Raw genomic sequence first — 22,093 nt, 5'->3', positions numbered from 1 at the left:
AGATTAATGTTTAGGGTAATGGTTAGGGTTAGGGTTAGTGGGTTACTTGTGATTGTTAGGTTTAGATGGGTTTTTACACCTATCACAAGCCTCACAAAGACAGACATATCTAGTGTTTGTGTGCTCTTTTATTCCCCCTCTAATGATTGCAGGGGTGGATGCCTTGAAATATATTTCATGAATAAAATGAAAATGCCATGAATGAAAATTAGTTTGCACGTCTTTACCTGCTCTGCTACCATCATGAATATTTAAACACCGTAGGTGATAAATGATTTGTCCAAGATTGATTGGTGGTTATTTGTGTAGCCTGTGCTGTGTCATGCAAATGACATCAAAGAAAAGTCTCAGCTTCAGTAGTTCAGGTCAGTTTATGGATTTCCATTTATACTGTGAGCTTTGTGTAGCCGTGCGTTGGCGCTACGCGGGCCTTTAAACTGGAGCTGTGCCGAACTCTGTGACATATAATTGATGGTTGTGGAAGTTCCTTTGCATGAACTGGCTGTTATAGTTTGTCTGTTGGATCTGTCCCTGTGGAACTGGTCCACAGGAAGGAAAGGCACGATGCATGTATAGACCAAACCGCGGTTATTCATGAACAACAGGACATAAAATAACAGCAACAGTTTCCCTTCATGGTTTGTGGTGATGGAGAAATAAAGCATCCCTGCATCTACAGCCATCAGCTACAGTGTTCTCTGGAACCTGATGGAAGCCGGCGGTTTTGCATCTGGTAGCTAAGTCAGCGTTGCACGCCTGCCCCCGCTGTGCTGTTTGGTTTCACAACATCAACACCCAGCCTGCCACCTGGAGGTCAAAGCCAGAAGCTATTTAGATGTCAAAAGATAAAGTTTTCACTAAAGTCCCTGTTTGAGCAGAGAGCTGACGGATGAATGGACTCATCTGAAGGCAGACAGCAGCACAATTCACAAAAGTGCCTATTTCTCAACAAAGCCTGGTGGCCAGCAGCTTTTTCCCTTCTGCCAGCAGTTACTCTGTCGTGCATCGAGTGCAAATTATTATTTCAGCTGACAAGCCAGCATCTCTTCTGAAGTGATGTCATTTTCTAAATGGCGATGTTATCTGCAACCATTCACTGCCCCACAAAGGCGTTCCCTGGTGGTGGTTTGGGGAACTGCACCACCTGCAGCTTGGACACTCTATCAACACTAAAGTCAGTAAATCAACATGAGAACTTAAAACACATCTGGTTCCAGAATGATCCCACCTGTGGTGGATTAAGCTACAAAAACACATTTTAAAACAATATGAAAGAGAAAGTAGGTCAGAGAGCAAGCAAATGCAAAGACCTTAAGATGATTCTCTCCAAATTTTCAGTGAAGCACATTTTTTTCACTTGTTGCTGTCTAGTAAATCTGCTGCTGGGTCAAAGCACAAGAACCTTTGACCATAAATCAAGAACTACTCTCAGATACATATATTTCATCTAAGTATTATTAATTCAATTTGCTCAAATTTATAGCTCTGTTTTTCAGTGTGGATGCGGAGGGGTTCATGGATAAAGGAGTCAGGAATACATAAATTTAACAGTGGGCGTGGGTGGGGGAGATGTCTCATCCTGGTGAGGAAAATGGAGGAAATGGATGATGGCCTGAAGCGAGTCAGGCAGGCAGGCAGGCAGACAGGCAGGCAGACAGGCAGGCAGGCACGCAGGCAGGCAGGCAGGCAGACAGACAGACAGGCAGGCAGGCACGCAGACAGACAGGCAGGCAGACAGGCAGGCAGGCAGACAGGCAGCAGGCAGACAGGCAGGCAGGCAGGCAGGCAGACAGGACAGACAGACAGGCAGGCAGGCAGACAGACAGGCAGGCAGGCAGACAGGCAGCAGGCAGACAGGCAGGCAGGCAGCAGGCAGGCAGACAGACAGGCAGGCAGGCAGACAGGCAGACAGGCAGCAGGCAGACAGGCAGACAGACAGGCAGGCAGCAGGCAGACAGACAGGCAGGCAGGCAGACAGGCAGCAGGCAGGCAGGCAGGCAGGCAGGCAGGCAGGCAGGCAGACAGACAGGCAGGCAGGCAGACAGGCAGACAGGCAGGCAGGCAGGCAGGCAGGCAGACAGGACAGACAGACAGACAGGACAGACAGACAGGCAGGCAGCAGGCAGGCAGGCAGCAGACAGGCAGGCAGCAGGCAGGCAGGCAGGCAGGCAGACAGGCAGGCAGGCAGGCAGACAGGCAGGACAGGCAGGCAGGCAGGCAGGCAGGCAGACAGACAGGCAGGCAGACAGACAGACAGACAGACAGACAGACAGACAGACAGACAGACAGACAGGCAGGCAGGCAGGCAGGCAGGCAGGCAGCAGACAGACAGACAGACAGGCAGACAGACAGGCAGACAGCAGGCAGACAGACAGGACAGGCAGACAGACAGGCAGACAGACAGGCAGGCAGGCAGGCAGACAGGCAGGCAGGCAGGCAGGCAGGCAGGCAGGCAGGCAGGCAGGCAGGCAGGTAGGCAGGCAGGCAGGCAGGCAGGCAGGCAGACAAGCAGGCAGACAGGCAGACAGACAGGCAGACAGGACAGACAGACAGACAGGCAGGCAGACAGACAGACAGACAGAGTGACGCAGCAACATGTACCGTATGTACTGTTGTTGCGTGTAAACACCGTTTGCAATACTGCGCACGTATAGTGAAATGAAAGGAAAGCTTTGGCGTTTCGGTGGTCGGGAGGGAGACAGTCAGCTGACAGACTGACGGTGGCGGAGGAGAATCCACAGTCACAGTAATTATTCGGACCACAGTAATTACTGTCAGACTCATCTGTGCAGTGAGCTGATGTCCTCCTAGCAACCCTCCAGGTAGGACAGAGAGGCGACCCAAAGGTCCGCAGGTGGAAGAGAACCCCGGCGTCGGCCCTGATGGCGCCGTGATTAAGTGCTGGCTGTGTCCAGCTCTCCTGGCACGGCTTAGACGAGGCTGCAGCATAGGCTTCAGCCGGTGCGTCGCGACGGATGGAGATGTGTCCCAGGATGTAAGCGACGATGGCGACCAACCGGAGGAGCTCAGATTGCACAGCAGCAGATGAGCTCAGGGATCAGTCCCGCACCCACTCGGACCTTAAAGCCGAGTGTTGGGTGAGGTGACAGATGAGGTGCTGCTCTGCGCAGATGTGAAGCAACCTCACTAAATAATCTAAATATAATCTAAATAATCTCTGCCTCCATGTCTGGGAATGAAAAACCTTCGCTACCTGCAGCCTCTGCTATAACGTCCATCTCAAAGGTCGTGCCAACCTAAGCAGCCAGCCAACTTTCGTGCGAGACCCCTGCCACCCTCATTTGTTTAGATTTCCATTTAAGAGCCCGGCTTCTGAGCATTACGCTGTCACTGCCTCATGTTCTTCCTGGATCAGACCAGCTGGCTCACGTTTAATGGAATTTTCAATTTGATGCTGTTTTTCGGGGGCAGTAATGGACGCCATCAGACAGACCACAGCCTCATTAGTGAGGGTTATTACGTAGCTGTGTGAAAGGTGAGCTACCCGGGGAATGGTCATGCTTTACTTACAGTCCGCTCTGCTTAACGTCGCATTTCCCTCTCAGACCGCACAAATTCATGCAGTTTCAAGGACAAATTTAACATAACTCCAGTTCAACTCAGACGTGAAGATTAATCCTGTTAAAAATTAATAGAGAGGAAAGAATGGTGCAGAGCCTCAGCTGGGTTTGATATAGAAGAAAGAGTGATTGTTAAAGAGTTCACAGTGCAGTTTGTCACGTGTTTCCTGTGAGGAGACTGTGGTCATGAGGATCACGGCTGATGTGGCTGCAGCAAGGACACACACTTCACACTCTTCACACACTTCACACTCTTCACACACTTCTCAATGTGCATCTTACAACATCTTAATAATCAGCACAAATTATAAATGAAGTACCTCATCTTACAAACACATTTATATATATAAACATGTAAAGTCATGACTATGGTGGCCATGACTGATGATACAAAAACGAGGAAGCCACACCTGAGATCTTCCTCCCCTGCTGCCAGTTTCTGTTCCTGGTCCTCGTACATCTTCAGGACCAGATGAGTTCCTGACATTTAGATTGTTGTTATCTTCACTTTTTGCCCCCAGTTGTTCAGAGAGTTCCTCGCTTCTCTGCAACTCAATATAGATTCAGCTTCTTTTTTTTCCTCTTTTGTCATTTGTAGCAGGAGAAAAAAACAAAATCAAGTCTCACCAACGGAGAAGGCAGGAATCCCTCTTTTTCTGGAACATCATTGAATCAGGTACTCCTTATACACAGAAGGCTACAGGGGCTTTATTTCTAGTTCTGTCTGTCTCTCTCTCTCACACACACACACACACACACACACACACACACACATTTCATTTCAAGCAGCTTGCTAGTCTGGACTGGAAAAAACTTGATCTGGAAAAAGGGATTCCTGTTCACTTGGTCGCCATGGAAACAAGATGTGGATGTTGGAGTGTGGCCCTACTGTATCTGATTGCAGCTGTGTGTGCCTTTTCCCTCCTCTCTGCGCGAGGATGCGAGGTGGCCTCTGTCTTGCTGCCTGTCAATCACTCTGAACATCATCTCATCAGGTCCTGATGAGTCGACGTCTCGTCTTTCTGCTTCCAGCTCATCATCTCATAGAGCTCAAGGGTTTTTGCTCCTGGAGATGCGACCTGGCAGGTGGCCATAACAAAAACCGCACGCTGTGACTCTCATTTATGTCTTCTCTTCCCCTGCTCGTTCACACAGACAGGCTCCTTTCTGAAGTTAAAAAAACAAAACACAAACATTGAATATCTATAAAGTAAAAGTCTGAAAAGTAAATGAAAAGAAGCCTCCGTGAGCTGTGTAATTATCAGGGAGAGTCTTTACGCTGCGTCGGTTCCAAAAACCACTTAATGTTTGTTTCCAGCCACCGCTCCAGAAGTCTTAAAGGACGACCAAGCCCCCATCAATGATATTGATTTAAGAAGCCAAGACTTCAGTTGTGGAGGAGAGAAATGAAACGAATTGATTTCTAAGTATAATCCAATTTAATTCCATATTCAGGTGCAAGCGATGCTGTCAAATATGTTTAAATGCACTCGCCTGGAAAATTCCCCATTAAGAAGGTTCCAAATAAACTTGGTAGCAGATACTCCTGCTGGGATGCTGCCCGTTCTCTCTGGCAGCAGAGAACTCTGTTGCAATTAAATCCACCTTCTGAACATGTTTTATACAACAGTGAAAGGATTTCACTTTGGAATAAGATTCAAAGGTTTAGTTTGTGCTTTTTAATTGTCAAAGACATTCGTCTTTTCGGTTCAACTTTTGATAACCACCCACACCCTCATTCATCTCGCTTTTTGAAGATCGAGGAGCAATTTCGAAGTTCTTGAACACTGCTCAATGTTCTTTCAGTAAATAAAGCTTCCTGCTGAATGAGCCTTGAACGAACAGACGCACCCATGCTGGCTCCCTCAAAGACCCTGATTTCTGATGGGAGCCCTCACTGACACGGTGAGGTGACGCTGGAACCTCTGATAAATGGACCCGTGTAGTGTCATCATGTTTGTGTTGCCACGGCTACAAACAGGCTACTTGTGTTCGTGTCGATATTTCATTTAATTTTTTTTCCTGTCCAAGCAACTGAAGTGTGATGAATCTGTAGCGAGGAAGTGAAAGATGAGAGAAAATGAAGTGTTTGACTCAAGAAGTGTTTGACTCAAGAAAAAGAGAAGTGCACTATCTCCTCAGGAAGCAATGAATTTAAAATGAGCAGTCGGAGAGAATTTTTTTTAAATTCTGGTTGGAATCTAAACAATGACTGGATTCACCAAAGGGCAGCAGCCTTTATCCAGGAAATAGACAGATGCCTGCCAGCTAGGTGTTGTAATAGAATTAAAGACAGTCCTGAGGTCAAGGGTCTCCTTATAATAGATTTTTCACTGACTGCAATTTGAAGACAATTTCCTGTGAGGACCAGAGCAGGAAAGATTTCTGCTGATTTAGAGTTAAATGTGAGCTTCATTCTACTAAGGTTTAGACTTTGGGCAACACAAAAAGCTTTGTATGGGTTTGCCAACTTTACTTTTAATACATATTTTCAATAGTTCAGTCGGACAACTGGATCCTGCAGCATCAGGTCTTCTGTTCACACTTTACTTGAGTTTTTTTTGCAAAGTCAGTGCAGTCAGACATTCAAGGAAACTCAAATTCACGTAGGTGGAGGGAACTCACAATTGGCACCGCTAATCTCGGTAACGTCGGGCATTTTGAGCTCAGCATTTTCAGAGGACACGCTTGATTTGCAAACATTTTGGCGTCCTCCATGATCAGTGCAGCATCCGTGCACTGTCTGGTCAAACACCGCGTGCGGTACTGCTATAATCCCACGTGCTGATTGAACAGCGTGAAGTCAACACAGGCTTCCAGTTCATCATGAATAACTTAAGAGTAACTCCACCATTCAGTCAGGCTGACGCAATCCTTGCTGCACGCTTAATGAACAAGGAAGACAGGTTTATTTTACGCACGCTGCACTCCCCTGGGTTCACAAAGCAGCTGCTGGGGTTGACAACCACTCTCCCCCACACCTCCAAAAATGTTTCTGTCTGTCAAACAAGTTCTGCAGTCTGTTCCACAAACTCCAGACCTGAGTGAACGAAGCTGCAGCTCTGCGTCATAAGCAGGATTTAACCTGCAGCCTTATCACGTGACTTCCACCATGTTTGTTCTACAACCCAAAATGACTGCCCAAACACTGGCAATGTTACTTACCCCAACTTAGTCACACATTTATTTTTTTTTTAAAAAGGATAATCCAAAAAAAAAGTGTGTTCCGGTGATGCCCAGTCTGGTTCGCCCAGAGCAAAGTGGGAAGAAGCAGCACAACATGAATGTAACTGGATACAACAGGCAGGAGGAAAGAGAGAGCAGGCAAACTGCAGCAGTTTATTGGATTTAACAGTAACCTGAGGCAAGAATACACCCTAGACAGGTCCATCACATGGTACACACAGACCGAGGGGCAGAGCTGAAATCGACCCTTGCACCACCACCACCACCACCACCACAGTCCAAATGATCGTTGTTTGTTGTTAAACTGACCCTTGTCCGTCATTCATCATTGAATGAATGTGATCAGAGGAAAAGATTCACTGTTAGAGTCTATCTGCACTGTAAAGCTGAGTCACACTCACTCACATTGGTTCAACTTGTGACCTCCCAGTAAGTAAGTTCCTCTTTTTTCACTCCACTTTGGCCCAGTGGACAAATGTTCTCAGGATATTTCAGAATCTTTTCGGGCAGCAACATTGAGCAGCAAGTTTCTGTTCCCGTTTGCTCTCATGCTGATCATTTTCATGTGATTTCTTAGTCAGTAATGAAAATATGGACAGTCTCTCGTTTTGTCATCCACTATTACACAGCTTTTTTGCAAATTTATCATGAAGACTTCATTTATCCTATTTATTCTCTTGTATGTTGCAATTTATAAATACAATTGTCATCTTAACCATCCCACAGCTGTTCCACGGTGAATGTAAAATGTCTGATTTCATTTAAAAATGTTTAGTAACGTTGTGATTCTTGAAAATCTCATATGAACTGATGTTTCCTAGTTTTTCTGTTAGAGTGAAAAATATTACCTGTTAAATAATTATGATTATTTTCTGAATTATGATCTGATCAGATCATCAGAGTTTGGAGGTTTTTAAGCTTTTAAAGTTTGCTGATATTTTGTGCTGAACCACAGCACAAGAGCGCCGCCAACTGTTTCACTTTGGTTATGACTGTTGTTTTTATGTTTTATGTGACCTTTGTGGAGGCAGTGCATTTAAGGTGGTTTTCCTTCTAATACGTTCTTAGTAACAGGATTTTGGATTATTCTCTTCAACAGTAAATGCAGGCCAGGTTGTAAAACATAATTTATCGACATTAAATTAGTAATATTGCATTTTATCGAATAATTACATTGAATAAACTGAGTGGTACAGCCGTGCACACAATGTTCATACATTTTGTGAAATATTAAAGCAGTTATAAGCCAAAACAAGTTGATTTCAAGTAAATGAGCTTTTCAATGGATTGGAACTTCCTGTCAGTAACGGCCAAAAAGCCACCGGAAGTGTCGTAAACTTGTGCGGATTTGGACTCACGTGACGGTGACTGCGCGCACCAGTCAGCTGATAAAAGTCGGAGGTTGAGTAACAACAAGACCGAGTGTTTTAGTCGTCGTATGAATCTGTTTTAAGATGAAGCTCCTGATCTTGTGCGTATTCGCGGCGTTGGCTCTGACAAACGATGCACTTGTTCGGTAAGAAGAAAAAACGATTCCACCCTCGCAACAACACTATTATGTATGAAAAGCTAACGAGTTAGCGCTGGCAGGACGGTAGCATTGTGACGTCACATTTTTCTCCTATACTGTGCAGCAAATATGTGAAGTAATGGTATTTTCTAACAGGTCGCCTGATACTTAAGATAATTAAGACTTAATCTAATTATCTCGTGTCCTGCTTGGCAACACGACCTTGTACTGATCTGAGTTATGGCTGCCGTGATGCTGCAAAATCTCCAATGAAATAGCGCAGACTTGCTACTACTGTTTGAAACGTTCTTGTAAATTGTTCTGCAGAATAAATGCCCAGAATTGAGTAAAAAAAAAATAGCATGTTGTGCTGAACGTTTTGCAACGGATTAGGGAATTTCTTCCATATGGAATTATGGAAGAAATCAGGTGATGTTGCATCGCCTTTACCTGCAAAGTGTGTGCAAAGCTTTTGTCGCATCAAGCTTATTTTCGCTTTGCCATTATTTGATAAAATATCAAGCAAATGTCCTCTGCAGACAGGTTTTCATTTTGGGTCATTTAGTACTTTTTGGCAGAATCGCATTGCCTATATTTAAACTACAGCAGGGTTCTTTCCACAGACCCAGAGTCAATATTATTCTACAGCAGCTCAGAAGGGACAAAACTGTTCCCAGATAAGAGTTTAAATCCAACAGCAAACGCAACATTTGGTCTCCTAAGTGACACAAAAGGGGCAATTTTAGGTTGCATTTATCTACTTATAATGAATGTGTAGAATATATTATTATTATTGTTAATATTAGAAAATAATTTACTAATAATTATATATTTTCTAGTTGTTGTTTTTAAATACTGTGTCAACACTTCAGTCTCAGCGTGATAATTCCATGTCTTGGTCAAACGACTTAGGAAACATCTGTGGTTTGTTCTGTTATATTATGTGTGTAAGTTGGAAGACATTAGTTTCTATACAGAAAAATATATGTTTTTTTAGAAGGTTTCTCACAGAAGAGTCAGATATGAAACACATTCAGCGGTAAATTCTTGTGGCTATTTGTGGTTCTGGAAAGTTTTCCAGTGTGTGTTTTGTTCACAGCACATTTATGGAGTAATATCACCTGTAGATATGAATGTGGGTCAGCTCTTATCTGCAAGGCCACCAGAAGTGTTACAAACCGAGTCAATAAAAGGTCACGTTGTTTGTCACGTGTGTTGGTATTTTTTTGCTCTACAAACTGAACTGATAATAGAAATCATAGCTCGGACAAACGCATCTTGTATATGCCTGTGAGTGAATATGACTTCAACTGTAGACAGACACTTTATTGTTTTTAACAGAAATTATTGTGATACAGGGAAAAATTATGTGGTTGGGGGAAAATGCATTCTGACAGGACCCGTAAATCCTTCAAACAAAGAAACAGATTTGAAGTGATGAGTCTTTAATGACGGGTCAGACTGGTTCTTTCCTGTTTACTGTGATGCTAAATACATTGTAAATGTTTACTGTGCTCTGAAAGGAGAACACGCTACCGTTGTTGGATCATTCTTCCATTCATCCCTCTGACACTGCTTCTACAGATGCTGAGCCTCCGTTTCCTCTTTATTCCCTTTTAGAATTCCCTTAAAGAAATTCCGCTCCATCAGACGTGAGCTGACTGACTCTGGAAGAAAAATAGAAGAACTTCTGGCCGACAGGCGCATCAATAAGTACAACTATGGTTTCCCCACTGCCGGCGCACCCACTCCAGAGACCCTGAAGAACTACCTCGATGTAAGAACTTTCATCCGCATCACTGCGCTCTCACTCATGCTTCCCAAATGCACCACAGCAAATGCTGCAGTGTGGAATTTCTTTGTACCTGCGGCTTTGTTGAGAGGAAATTCAGGTTTACCTGTCCGGACAGGTCCTGCTTTACTTTTACCCTAATACTGACTCCAAGATGGGTGATCTAAAGGACTGGCGCATGACTACTGACTCAGTGCTGCCTGTGATCCTCATGATCCTCATCAGCTGACACAACAGTAGTTTACTCTAGTTCCACTGGGGCTATTGGGCAATAGATTTCTCTACGTGATCTTCAGTCACACACAAAGTGGGTTTACTGGATGCCACAGAAATGTTGTGACACAAGCAGTTTTAAGTCACGTGAACGACCAGCGGTGGAATCGTCTTTGTTTGTCTGGCTGTAAAATCGATGATGACAGGAGTTATGGGCCTGACCCAGGGACTATGTGACCTGGATTCATGCTATGACTGTTAAGTCGGCTGTTAAGGTGTGACTCTTAACAGCCGCTCAGGGGGAGTGGTTTTCTCCTGAAAATAACATTTCTAGTGAAATCCAGTGAGTGGGTGTTAAATGTTTCTGTGCTCATTGTTATTTCGGGTGTTGACCAGGCTCAGTATTATGGTGAGATCGGCCTGGGTACGCCTCCTCAGCCCTTCACTGTGGTGTTCGACACAGGCTCCTCCAACCTGTGGGTGCCCTCTGTCCACTGCTCCCTCCTGGACATCGCCTGCTGTAAGAGCTGCCCATGACAACGGTGCGTTTTGAAACAAATGGAGGTTTTTATAAGCCCACATTCTCTTTTCCCACAGTGTTGCACCACAAATACAACTCTGCCAAGTCCAGCTCATATGTGAAGAATGGAACCGCCTTCGCCATCCGGTATGGAAGTGGCAGCTTGTCGGGCTACCTCAGCCAGGACACGTGCACAGTGAGTTTGCTTTGCATTAGTGCAGTTGGCTGAACCAACTGTTGGTGTTTCAGTCCTGAAAAATGATCAGATACGTAAAATAAAATGAATGCTTTGCAATGTGGGAGTGAATGCCTTAAGGTGGCCGTTTTGCTGGGGTCCGGTCTGTTTTTAACCTAAATATAAATATAACCTAAATATATAGACATAAATACAACAAATATCCCTACATGTGTTAAATCCAGCTGACAGTGGCTGGAGCAGGATTTATGACTGCCAGTCTGGCTCTGAGGATTAGCTCTGCTTAGATGGAATGCTGTGTATGCATGGACGTCTTGGTCAAACGGTGGGAAAAGTCGTTTTTATGATTGCAGGGTCGGGTGGCAGTAGATGTTGACCTTTCTCAATCTGTTGTCTAGCTCGGTGACTTGGCTGTGGAGAAGCAGCTTTTTGGAGAAGCCATCAAGCAGCCCGGTATCGCGTTTATTGCAGCCAAGTTTGACGGCATCCTCGGAATGGCGTACCCTCGCATCTCTGTGGACGGGGTCACTCCCGTCTTTGACAACATCATGAGCCAGAAGAAGGTGGAGAAGAATGTCTTCTCCTTCTACCTGAACAGGTGAGGTCCCAGAGCAACAACCTAAAAGTATTCATTAGAGTGCTGGAAACACACGTGGCCTGAAGTTAGCTTCCTTATGTTCACACCGATCTTGCCTCTTTTACGACCTGTCTTTCCTGAAACCAATGTTTGATCAACTGGTCTTTATTGAAATTTTAATGCAAAGAGTTAAGGTTTTTTTCAAGGGACCTTATTGGAAAAGTCTTCCTGTTTCATCTTCAGGAACCCAGACACTCAGCCTGGCGGTGAGCTGCTTCTGGGAGGTACTGACCCTAAATATTACACCGGCGACTTTGACTACGTCAACGTGACCCGTCAGGCCTACTGGCAGATCCATATGGATGGGTGTGTATTCCTACGCTTTGCAAAAGATTGTCATTTCATGACAGATGATCATATTCTGTGTGTGTATCAGGATGTCTGTGGGCAGCCAGCTGAGTCTGTGCAAGAGCGGCTGCGAGGCCATCGTTGACACTGGAACGTCTCTGCTCACCGGCCCCTCGGAGGAGGTCAAGGCCCTGCAGAAGGCCATCGGAGCCATGCCGCTCATCCAGGGAGAGGTTAGATGTCAGACTCGTACTATGAGCCTGTTTTTACCTAAAGAAATTACCCTAGTTCATAGATGAGAAGACAGCAGGTAGTGAGCTACTATTTTGTGTTTAGTTGATGTTTAAAGGCAGAAGTTGTGTTTGGGTTTCAGTACATGGTGAGCTGTGACAAGATCCCATCACTTCCCGTCATCACCTTCAACATCGGCGGGAAGCCCTTCAGCCTGAGCGGAGACCAGTACGTCCTGAAGGTATGAGGCGCCTTAACCAGCAGGGGGCGACACTGCCCGCTGCCGCAGCAACAATGGGCTGGCTGTGGCGTCATTCAGAAGGAAACACTGCAGCTTTGTTTGGGTTCAGGCTTTGTTTTTCTCTTTCTCGTCACCGCTCCGTTTCTGACTCCGTCTCCCTCCAATCAAACAGGTCTCTCAGGCCGGAAAGACCATTTGTCTGAGCGGTTTCATGGCGCTGGACATTCCCGCCCCCGCCGGCCCCCTGTGGATCCTTGGAGACGTCTTTATTGGTCAGTACTACACCGTCTTCGACAGGGACAACAACAGGGTGGGATTCGCCAAGGCCAAGTGAGCTGGGCCTGCACCTCTGGAGACGCATCAGGTCGACGGCCTGAAAGTTTTAGGAATTTAAAAATAATAAAATGCTGCACGCGTTTTCTGTTGCTTAGCAATCAAACCGATATCCACCAATAGGTTTTTGCATAGTCTAGATGCACTGATCGGGACAATTTTTACCCTATTGGAAATGAATATTTGATGTGTGATGGGTGTTTATGATGAGCAGATGGGCTCGCCGTTACAATTTTTTAAACATACAGGTGAAGTTTTTTTTGTTTTTTTTAAATCAAGACTTTGTTTTAAACACTCCTAATAATGAGACAAATGTTATTTACAGAGTTTGGGATGAACTGAATGTGACTTTGCCTGAATAAACATTAAAATCTGGTTCCAGTGTTATGTTTAATCATGCCTCCTCCCCGTTAGACAATTAAAAGTATCTCATTTACTGAAAAACAAAATCCCAGTCGGATCCATCAAACCTTTATTATTCTCTCTTAAACCCATTTCAATATAAAAAAGTAATATCACTGAATACACAATGATCTCAGCTGTTTAGTATTCAGTAGAGAATGTTTATCTTCACATATTTGTCATATAAAACAAGCACAGTGTTCAGTTTAGTAGTTTGTACAGAACTTGAGCTGAATGGAACCATCAAAACCATCAGCGCTACGATTCGCTCGTGGGTCTTTCTGATCCGGTAAACCTGTTTGTTGTGGCCCAAACGCACAAAAACCTCGTTATTAAAGAGTTGCCTCATTAGTTAAGAATAAAATCTTTGTTCTTAACTAATCAGCTTCAATTTTCCAACATCCGGAATAACCTTCAGAAAGATTAAAGGCCCCAAATTTTTTTCAGAATAATTTTGCCGATGGTGCAAATTTATCAGTTTGTCTCCGTCAGCGACAAATGAGGCGAAACGTAAATGAACTTGGGCAACAGGGAGTCCAAGAAAAGGAAAGGCTGGAGTTCCCCGAGAACATTTGAAGGCACTTTTTACAAAGCAGATGCTACAAAGAGCTTCTAGGAGAGATTTCACATCCAATAATTCAGTCCTTGGTATTAATTAGCCAAAAAAAGAGGGAAAAAAATGTTTTTTTAACGTGATGTAATAGAAACATTGAACACTTTTAATCCATTTGAAGGGCTCCTTGAAGTCAAATATAAGAGGTTTGTTGGGTGCGTTGAAGTGCTAAAGTCCAGATTTGGATCGCCTCCCTGCAGTCACTGTCCTCCGAACTCACCAGAACCGTCCAGCTGGAACAGCGCTGCAGGTAAATGGGAACCCCTTGAGGCAGCTTTGGTTGGGGCTGATTTTCCATAAATGAACCAAAACTTCCAACTGCTGGCCCCGGAGGCGACCGTGGAGATGAGGTGTTTGTTTGAACTTTGCGTACTCACAGTAGAAAACCCTTCTGGGGTTCACAGATCTGTTCATGGTCCAGTCCAGAGGAGCTTCAGAAGAACCCCTGAGAACTCTCCAAACAGGTTGGTGTGTGCTCTCCCACCTCCTCAGGCCTCCTCCTGACTCTCCTTCTCCGAGACAGCATTTCCATCGCCCTGCTCCTCTCTTTGCTCGGTGTTCTCGTTCTCCTGACCTCCATCGGACTCCTTCAGCGGTGCTGCTGGGTCTCTCACAACTGCTTCCATCTCCACCTCCAGCTCCTCCTCAGTCTCCTCCTCCACCCGGCCTACAGTGTCTGGGATAATCTCCACCTCGATGTCGGAGGAGTCCTTGCTCTCCTTGAACCACACCGTCTTCTGACCCTCCTTCCTCCTCTGCTTGGCTCGGCTCAACCTGGCGCTGTACTCGTCTCCGTCCCCGATGCCCCTCCTCGTCAAAGGGCTCCCCTTGGGGACGTGGTTGGAGTAGACGCCACAAGAGGAACAGAGGCGGCTGCGCCGCTCCATTGGGATGATGCGGCCTCGCGACAGAGGGAAGGTGCTCCGTCTGGGGGGAGCGTTGTTCCAGCGCCGAGAGCTTCCTCGGTTCTGTTCGGCCTCGTTCTGGAAGCCGTCATTTGTGTACTGTAGGGAGTCCCTGTGGCCGGTCCGGGGCTGCTCGGACTTCAGGCAGGGCAGGCACTGCGGGAGGTAACGGATCATAAGATCAGACCCTCGCTGGGCCCCTGTAATATTCACCCATGAAATGCAATAAAGGACTATAATGATAATATAAGTGAAATACAAGTAAAGATTAGGAATAAATGTAGAGCTGCTCTTCAAGAAGCTGCTCTTCCACTGACCTCGCACACCTTGTCCGTGCTGTCATTTCCCTTCCAGAGGCGGGAGATCAAGAAGCCGATCACAATGAGACACAGGACCAGCAGAGCGGCCATGACCAGACCCAGGAGCGCCATATCGCCCGGCCGGTACCCGATGTTGGAGGGGGACTGGATGTCCACAGCTGTGGGGACCAAGAGCTCTGGATCAGATATTTAAGAGACTTGAGGGGGGACACGGTGCAAAGGTCAGATGATCTCACCTGGTATGACCTGGACAGAGAGCGCTGCCGTTCCAAACTCCCCCGTTGTTGCGTCCACGGCTCTGAGCTGCGTTGGGAAACACAAGGCGTCACTAAGGGAGCTGGCCCTGTCTGAATCCTAAAAGTTAGCCTCCGTCACCTGGAGCGCGAAGGATTCCGTCTTCACAGCTCTCTTCAGGACCACGAAACCGTCCAGGGTCACGTTGACGTAGCTGCTGTACTGGACCTCGTATCTCACATCTGGATTCAGGCCCTGGTGGCATGAACGAACACACACTATGAAAACTTTTATAATTATTCTGTTTTATGGTTTAGGAGTCCCGATCCGCCATATTTTAAGGGTAGTTTCAGCCCGTTTTGGGGAATGATGTACTCAGAATAGAAGATTAAGGAAGGAGCTTCAGTTGAGGTTCATTGTCTATAATTACAAACTAGTCAAAGCAGACAGGTGAAGAAGACTCACGCTCGCAAAGTCTTCGTCCCGAGCTCGGACCCGGAAGGGCCGGTAGGTGCTTCGGTCTCTGAGGATCATGCTCTCAGGAACAGAGTTGCTGTAGATGAAACCCTCGTATCGATCCTTCTCAAAGCGAGGAGGGTTCCGGCTCCTCTTCATCACCTCGATCGTCACCTGAGTGACTGCGAACTGATCCCTGTTGGTCACCTGTGACGCCTGAGGGCCAGAAAAGATCAGACGCCACTGATTCTACACCGAGCGTCCAGAGGAAGGTATGGATTTACCAGAACGGTGAGGGTTATTGGACCGGCGATGTCTGCGGCTTTCGTCATGGTTAAGTTTCCTGTGTCCTCGTCAATCTGGAAAATGTTTCCCTCGTTTCCTGAAGGTGGAGGCAAAGACAAGAACCTCGAATTAGCCGTGAACTCTGAGGTCCGTCCGTCCCTCCCCCGAGCGGTTCTGACCTCGTAGTATCCTGTAGCTGATCTGCTCGCTCCTGTTCTTGTCTCCATCTCTGGCGAACAGCGGCCCAGGCTCCAGCACCAGCGGTCCATCCTGCAGAGGAAATGTCCTCAGTGAGACCTGGACAAAAGCGACCTTGACCCCGCGTGGACGCGCTCACCTCCTTCTCCGTGAGGTTCACTCGGCCTCTGTAGCCGCCGCTCACGCACAGTTTCGCCATCCCCAAGTTGGTCCGAGAACACGGCTGGAACCAGGGGGGGCGGTTGTCCACGTCTTTGACGTGCACTGTGATGGAGGCCACGGAGGTGAAGAAGGGCTTGTTGGAGGCGGAGCCGTTGAAGATATCCTGCAACACGTTTGAAAGCTCAGAGCTGAAGAGGAGCAGCTGCATCGGCGCCGTTTGGTCCAAACTAATACCTGCACGTGTAGAACCAGAGAGACCTTCTGCACCACATCGTAGTCCAGGATGCTTTTAACGAGAATCTTTGGACTGTTGATGTTCTCCAAGCGGAAATATTTGTCCTGGGTTGACACGGAGAGAGTAAAAACCAATCACCCGTGCAGGAACCACAGTTCAGAACCTGTGAAGGATCCTCACCATCGCGGACTCTAGACGATAGAACAGCGGCTGCGAATCAACGTCGGTGGCCTCCACCAGTCCCACCGTGGAGTTGATGGGAGCGAGCTGCGGGAGACGGAGCGTGAAGACAAAGGTGAAACAGACCCAAAGGTTGGGCCAGCGACATCACTCACCTCGTTCACCTCCAGGACAAAGTGGCTCTGGGCAAAATTCGGCGGGTTGTCGTTCACGTTTTCCACGAGAACCTCGACAGACTCGTTGACCTTGGAGGTAATAAAGAAACATCTAAATCAGCTCAGTTTTTTTTAGATCTAGGCCTGAATTTTCCATCCTGATTTGCTCACAGATCTGAAGCCGACTCTCCTGCACTGCACCCACACCACCAGAGTTGTGCTGGACAGAGTCTGGCAGAGACACACAGCACCTCAGAACACCTCAGGATACAGCCCCACCAGCCCCCCCGCCACAACCATCTTCATAGCTGAGAATGATCTCAATTTGTATGATGGATCCTAAACAACCCACCTGACTGCTTTAACGCTCTGAGAAACTTGATCGCTCTTCAAGAACAAAACAGTTTCAGGATGGTTTTGAACACAGAAGAGCTGCTGAAAATTCAAGCTCTAATTTATGTGGTTTCCCTTCTCCGAGGGCCTGTTAGCTGCAATGCTAATCCTAGTACGTTTCAACGGAGGAGCAGGAAATCTGGTTTTGAGCGGCTGTGCCTTCAGGTTGATGGTGATTTGTGATTTTTCCATCTCATTTCTACATCTCCTTTCAAACAAGTATCTTTGGATCCTACTCATTCTAATCAACCTCCAACACCTGATTTATGCCTGGACTCACTTCATAATCGAGTCCTTTCTTCACCATCAGAGCGTTTCCCTTCAGGTAGAACAAACTGTCGGGGTTGATTGTGACCGTCAGCGTCACATCACCGCTGGAGGTGATTTCGACCAGCTGAACGTCGGCAGTGTTGTTCTCCGAGACTGTGATGGGACCCGGAGGAACGGTGCAAACTGGGAGGACAGAGAGGAATTACTTTATAGAGAGGAGCAGCCATCAGACCTGCACCAAACACCAGAAAACAGACTTTAATTTGTCAAGCACAGGAATCATCTGGACCAGCGAACAAGCTGGACAGGAGGGCGGGAGGTCGTTGCCTGGCAGCAGGAACGATGTCTGCTCCTTTTGTGCATGTTTCTGACCGAACCATTTTGTTCTCTCGGTTTGTATAACCCATTTTCTCCTGAAACTCCAAACCCATCTCTCTCTCCAACCACCAGAAAATCATTCCCCAAACTGAACATCTGAAAAAATCTGACACAAGCTTCATTTTTGCCTCTAATCGGCTGCTGTGGCAGAAATGTGAACCGGCCCCGAAACTCCTTTCTCCATCTGACCGGTGACACACGATGACCTCCAGCAACATCAGGAGCTTTACTCACGTCTCTCAGCCAGACTAATCGCACAGAAGCAGAGGGACACGATGCCGACGACATCTACAGGTTTGCTCTTTCTCCATTTCAGTTCCATGTCCTGAGTCCAGAGGCACCAGCGAATGAAGTCCCAGAGGAGGATGAGGAGTCGGTGGTACCAGCTGGTACGCGGTCACATAAAGGCCCGTCTGTGCTGCTCCGTGAGTGGGAGTCGACTACAGTCCCAATGTTTGTGACTTCATCGTATGGACGCATTCTGCATGAAGCAGCTGGCAGCAGAGGACTCGCAGCCTCCCACTAAAATACTTGCATCTATTTGACTGGATGGTCTTTCTGTATCGTGGCTCTGCTGCAAAAATGCCGTCAAATGCAGGAATTTTAGTATTTGACGGCTAGAAATCAAATATAAATCTTTCTGTTGAAGCCCTTTGAGACCCATTCACAGTTTTGATGCTCAGCATTTTTAAACCGTTTTTGCCATATTTCATAGATATGACATATTGACAGATACTATCATTAACATGTCCTAACACAAACAAACGGTGGAATGAGGAGATTCTCAAGTATATGAACAGAGTCTGTTGTTTCCCTATCTGACCACCAGGGAACGCTACGACCCCTCGTAAAGTCAGGTGTATTTAGAGTCCCGTTGATGGGGAATAAACACATGATCTGGGACAGTAAATAGCCCAAAAATCATTGATAATCACTGACAATAAAAATGTCGCACTAATGCTCTGTCAGTAAAATTGATCTGAGTCAGAATCAGTATGCAATACAAAATAGGAAGAGGAAAAATATTTAAATAAACATACAAGGAGCAGATATTAAAGTACAAACACACATCAAAAAACGCCCCAGTCATCACATCAATGTCTATAGAAGCAGATTTCAGCCACTTGTGAAGAGTTTTTTCTCTTGAAGCTCAACTTTAACATGTCTCTGCAGACATTTTCTCTGTGCTGTAGAGAATCGCCACAGTAACGGATCCAACGGCCTCAGCAAGGACCTGCAGTCCAGTATCATCAGAACCTAAAAGGTCACCTTAACACAGAGGAAACATCACTATATTCACAGCCTGAACCTGAAGGTGACGCAGAATGATGACATTCAGGACAAATGTCACGTGGAGAAACGAGAATTCAACTGTTTGACCACATTAACAAGTAAAAGGAGGCACCACTGACAGGAGTGGCTGATGACATCATCAGGTAGGACAATTCGATCACAACCCGTGACGACTGTGTCAAATGGATCCGTGGTTTGACAGTATACAATCCTCAGTCTGTCAGAAGGAATGGAGCAAAGTTCCAGCAAACAGTCGTCACAAACAAGATTACCTGGAGAATTTGATCCCAGTTCAGGACGTACGGGGCAAATTAGGCACATGTCATCATCGGGAATTATGGTGACAGAGTCTAACATTTAAGATTTTATCAAATTGCATAGCCTGACATTGTGTGTGTATTTGTGTAAAATCTCTGGTTTTTATGATTGTGTTTCATAGAAGAGCGAAAGCTCCAAATGTTTTTGTTGTGAGAACCTTTGGACTTGTATCTGACCCATTTTATATAATAACTGCCACGAAGTTTATGATGTAACTGTATCTTAGAGTTGGTGGGTTTAGCACAGAAGCTAATCTCATTATTAGCACTGAATGGAAATGTTGTTCTGCCTAAAGCAGCGAAACAGCCACAACTACAACTAAGTTCCAGCTGCTTATGCCTTAAGATGATTTATTTTTTATTTTATTTTATTCATACAGGAAACCTTTTGAGATTAGATCAAGCTTGGTAGTAAAGAAACAATAATTTTCTCCTTAAATGTTTAATATGTAGCTCCAAATCTCTTTGAAGTGGTTTTGCTTTATTTTGCAACACAGTTCTGACCTTAGGGTTATAAACTGGGAATAAGGGGCTAGAATATAATCAGTCCCAAAAATTTAGCATATGAGCATCTGTTTTAGCCCTGCTGCTAATTTCCCTCATCGTCATCAGGAGCTTGGCCTCCTTTGTTGCTGTCCAATTTATACTAACATTTACTGTTAGACAGAAACAGGCTGAAACTTCCTTTTCTCACCTCATTCACTATCTTGGTTTGAGCTAAGCTAATTAGCAGCAGGAAAACATTGAAAAAAAGTCAAATCTGGGAAAAAAAATAAAGAAAAACAGTTAATAAATTCACATAGAGCAAACTATTGTTGTCGATGCTGGTGAGGCGCTGCCATGGCGACGACGATGGTGGGTAAAAACCAGCCACATCACAAAGCTGATATTCACCAGGTGAAACCAGCACCGTCCACAGGAGGTGAACGCCCGTGGAACTGGAGAGTGAGGAGGAAGATCTGAGGCTTCGTCGTCGGTGTGGAGGAGCCACTTGTTGGTTGAGCTGTTTCGGGTGGGAGGTGGGACCTGCTGGACCGCTCAGTCTCCCTGGTGGGATGTCTCCAGCCACGGAGGCTTCACCACCCATGTGACACAATCAGTCCTTGAAATAATTTACCAAGACAGACACGTGATCACGGGCACGAACTGCAACTGTCACCACCATTATTTCCTCTCAGCAATGAAACTAAAACATATTCTCAGCCCAACCTAAACTTGGATAGAAACATTTATATGGGATTTAGAAGCGGCTGGAGGACCAAGTATTAATAAATGAAGGTTTCTTTTTTTAAACCATATTAACAAACCTGTTGGACAGACATCATCGCAGCTCTCCGGCTGTGAGACCAGAAAATAAGCTGCTAAAACGTCAAATGTCATTTCCGCTCTCTGACCTTGCTGCTCTTTAACTCTGACTTTATTTTAGACTTTATTGATTGGTTTTAAACAATTTATCCTCCTTTTTCGACTGTGTGTCATTTATCTTAATGAGATCTTTGGTTGTTGTTTTTTTTAATTTTGCGCACACACTCGCACACACACGCAGGTCTACCATGGATCAGTAATTAACCTGAAGTTAATCAGGTCTATCTCTGCTGGCTTGTGTCCCCAAACCTCTGTCTCATTCCTGCACATCTATTCTGACATTTGGGTGGATCATCATCAGCCTCCCGTATAACGTCTGATTAATTTAGTTTAAAACAATGATCAGATCTTCCGTCGTAAGTAACTGGCTGTATTGGTTAGTGGGGAGAACGTGGCTCACACACGCCCTCAAACCAGGGCCCATCATTTGCTGGCCCCAGTTCCAACCCTGACATGGGGCATGTTGGATCACAATACCTCATGTGTGTCACTGCCGATCCGCGTGTTCTCTGAATGAAGACTTCAAGAAAAATACCAATTGTATTTGTATTTAGCAAATAGATCCAAATATTACAGAGCTCCGGGCCAGTTCATAACCCTACAATAACAGAGTCCATTGCCAGGGCATGAAGTCTGACAACTTAACTGTCCCTTGACCCAGTCTTCTATAGAAACACATATGTAAATTATTGATGCTAATTCAGTCCAATTCAGTCCTTCTTCTTGGATGACCTCGTCTTCTTCTTCCCGTTCCATTGGATGCTGGCACAGTCCTTGTTCTCCGTTGTTTCCCAAATGGCCAGGTCAAAGTTCACAGTCTTTTTACAGAGGAATTCATCAACACCACCATGCTGTCCAGTTTTACGATGTCTGTTTAACACTTCCCATCTGACAGTTTCCTCCTGATTACAAATGTCTAAACAACAATCATGTCAAGGAAGGATCAACTGACTGCTCATCTTTATTACACTTGCTGATGATTCTACGGTCCCTAACTTCTAAACTACTTCTAACAGAAACATATATGGTACAACACACGGTAACAAGGCAAGAACAATTCTCTTCAGGCATAAATGGGAATATTAGCGTTTCACCAGCAGCAATTGTGACCCTCCCCTCTCTGCGTCTCCCAAAACACGCATGACAGCTAAAATATAGTTTATGCTGCAATTAAATTGCTCTAATTAAAGTTTGCGAGGGCCCG

General features: G+C 45.8%; 2 protein-coding genes across 2 annotated transcripts; one reads left to right on the top strand and one right to left on the bottom strand.

Annotated features, from left to right (window-relative positions):
• Positions 1-8,094: 8,094 nt before the first annotated feature.
• LOC130518750 (cathepsin D) lies at positions 8,095-13,104 on the top strand. Its single transcript, XM_057021616.1, has 9 exons — positions 8,095-8,283; positions 9,898-10,054; positions 10,679-10,802; positions 10,880-10,998; positions 11,397-11,596; positions 11,819-11,941; positions 12,012-12,156; positions 12,297-12,395; positions 12,568-13,104. The coding sequence occupies exons 1-9, from the start codon at positions 8,222-8,224 to the stop codon at positions 12,727-12,729; spliced, it is 1,191 nt and encodes a 396-aa protein (XP_056877596.1). The 5' UTR covers positions 8,095-8,221; the 3' UTR covers positions 12,730-13,104.
• A 79-nt stretch (positions 13,105-13,183) lies between these two features.
• On the bottom strand, positions 13,184-18,361 carry cdhr5a (cadherin-related family member 5a). Its single transcript, XM_057021313.1, has 14 exons — positions 18,149-18,361; positions 17,547-17,719; positions 17,045-17,104; positions 16,874-16,963; positions 16,719-16,805; positions 16,538-16,642; positions 16,281-16,466; positions 16,123-16,213; positions 15,943-16,040; positions 15,668-15,874; positions 15,344-15,457; positions 15,205-15,271; positions 14,966-15,126; positions 13,184-14,804 (listed from the first exon to the last, which is right to left on the bottom strand). Exons 1-14 carry the CDS (start codon positions 18,234-18,236, stop codon positions 14,232-14,234), a joined length of 2,100 nt encoding a protein of 699 aa, XP_056877293.1. The 5' UTR covers positions 18,237-18,361; the 3' UTR covers positions 13,184-14,231.
• Between the last annotated feature and the right edge of the window lie 3,732 nt (positions 18,362-22,093).

Source organism: Takifugu flavidus, chromosome 2 (genome assembly GCF_003711565.1).
Source record: "Takifugu flavidus isolate HTHZ2018 chromosome 2, ASM371156v2, whole genome shotgun sequence".
Lineage (NCBI taxonomy): Eukaryota > Metazoa > Chordata > Actinopteri > Tetraodontiformes > Tetraodontidae > Takifugu > Takifugu flavidus.
This window is presented reverse-complemented; position numbering and strand designations above follow the sequence as displayed.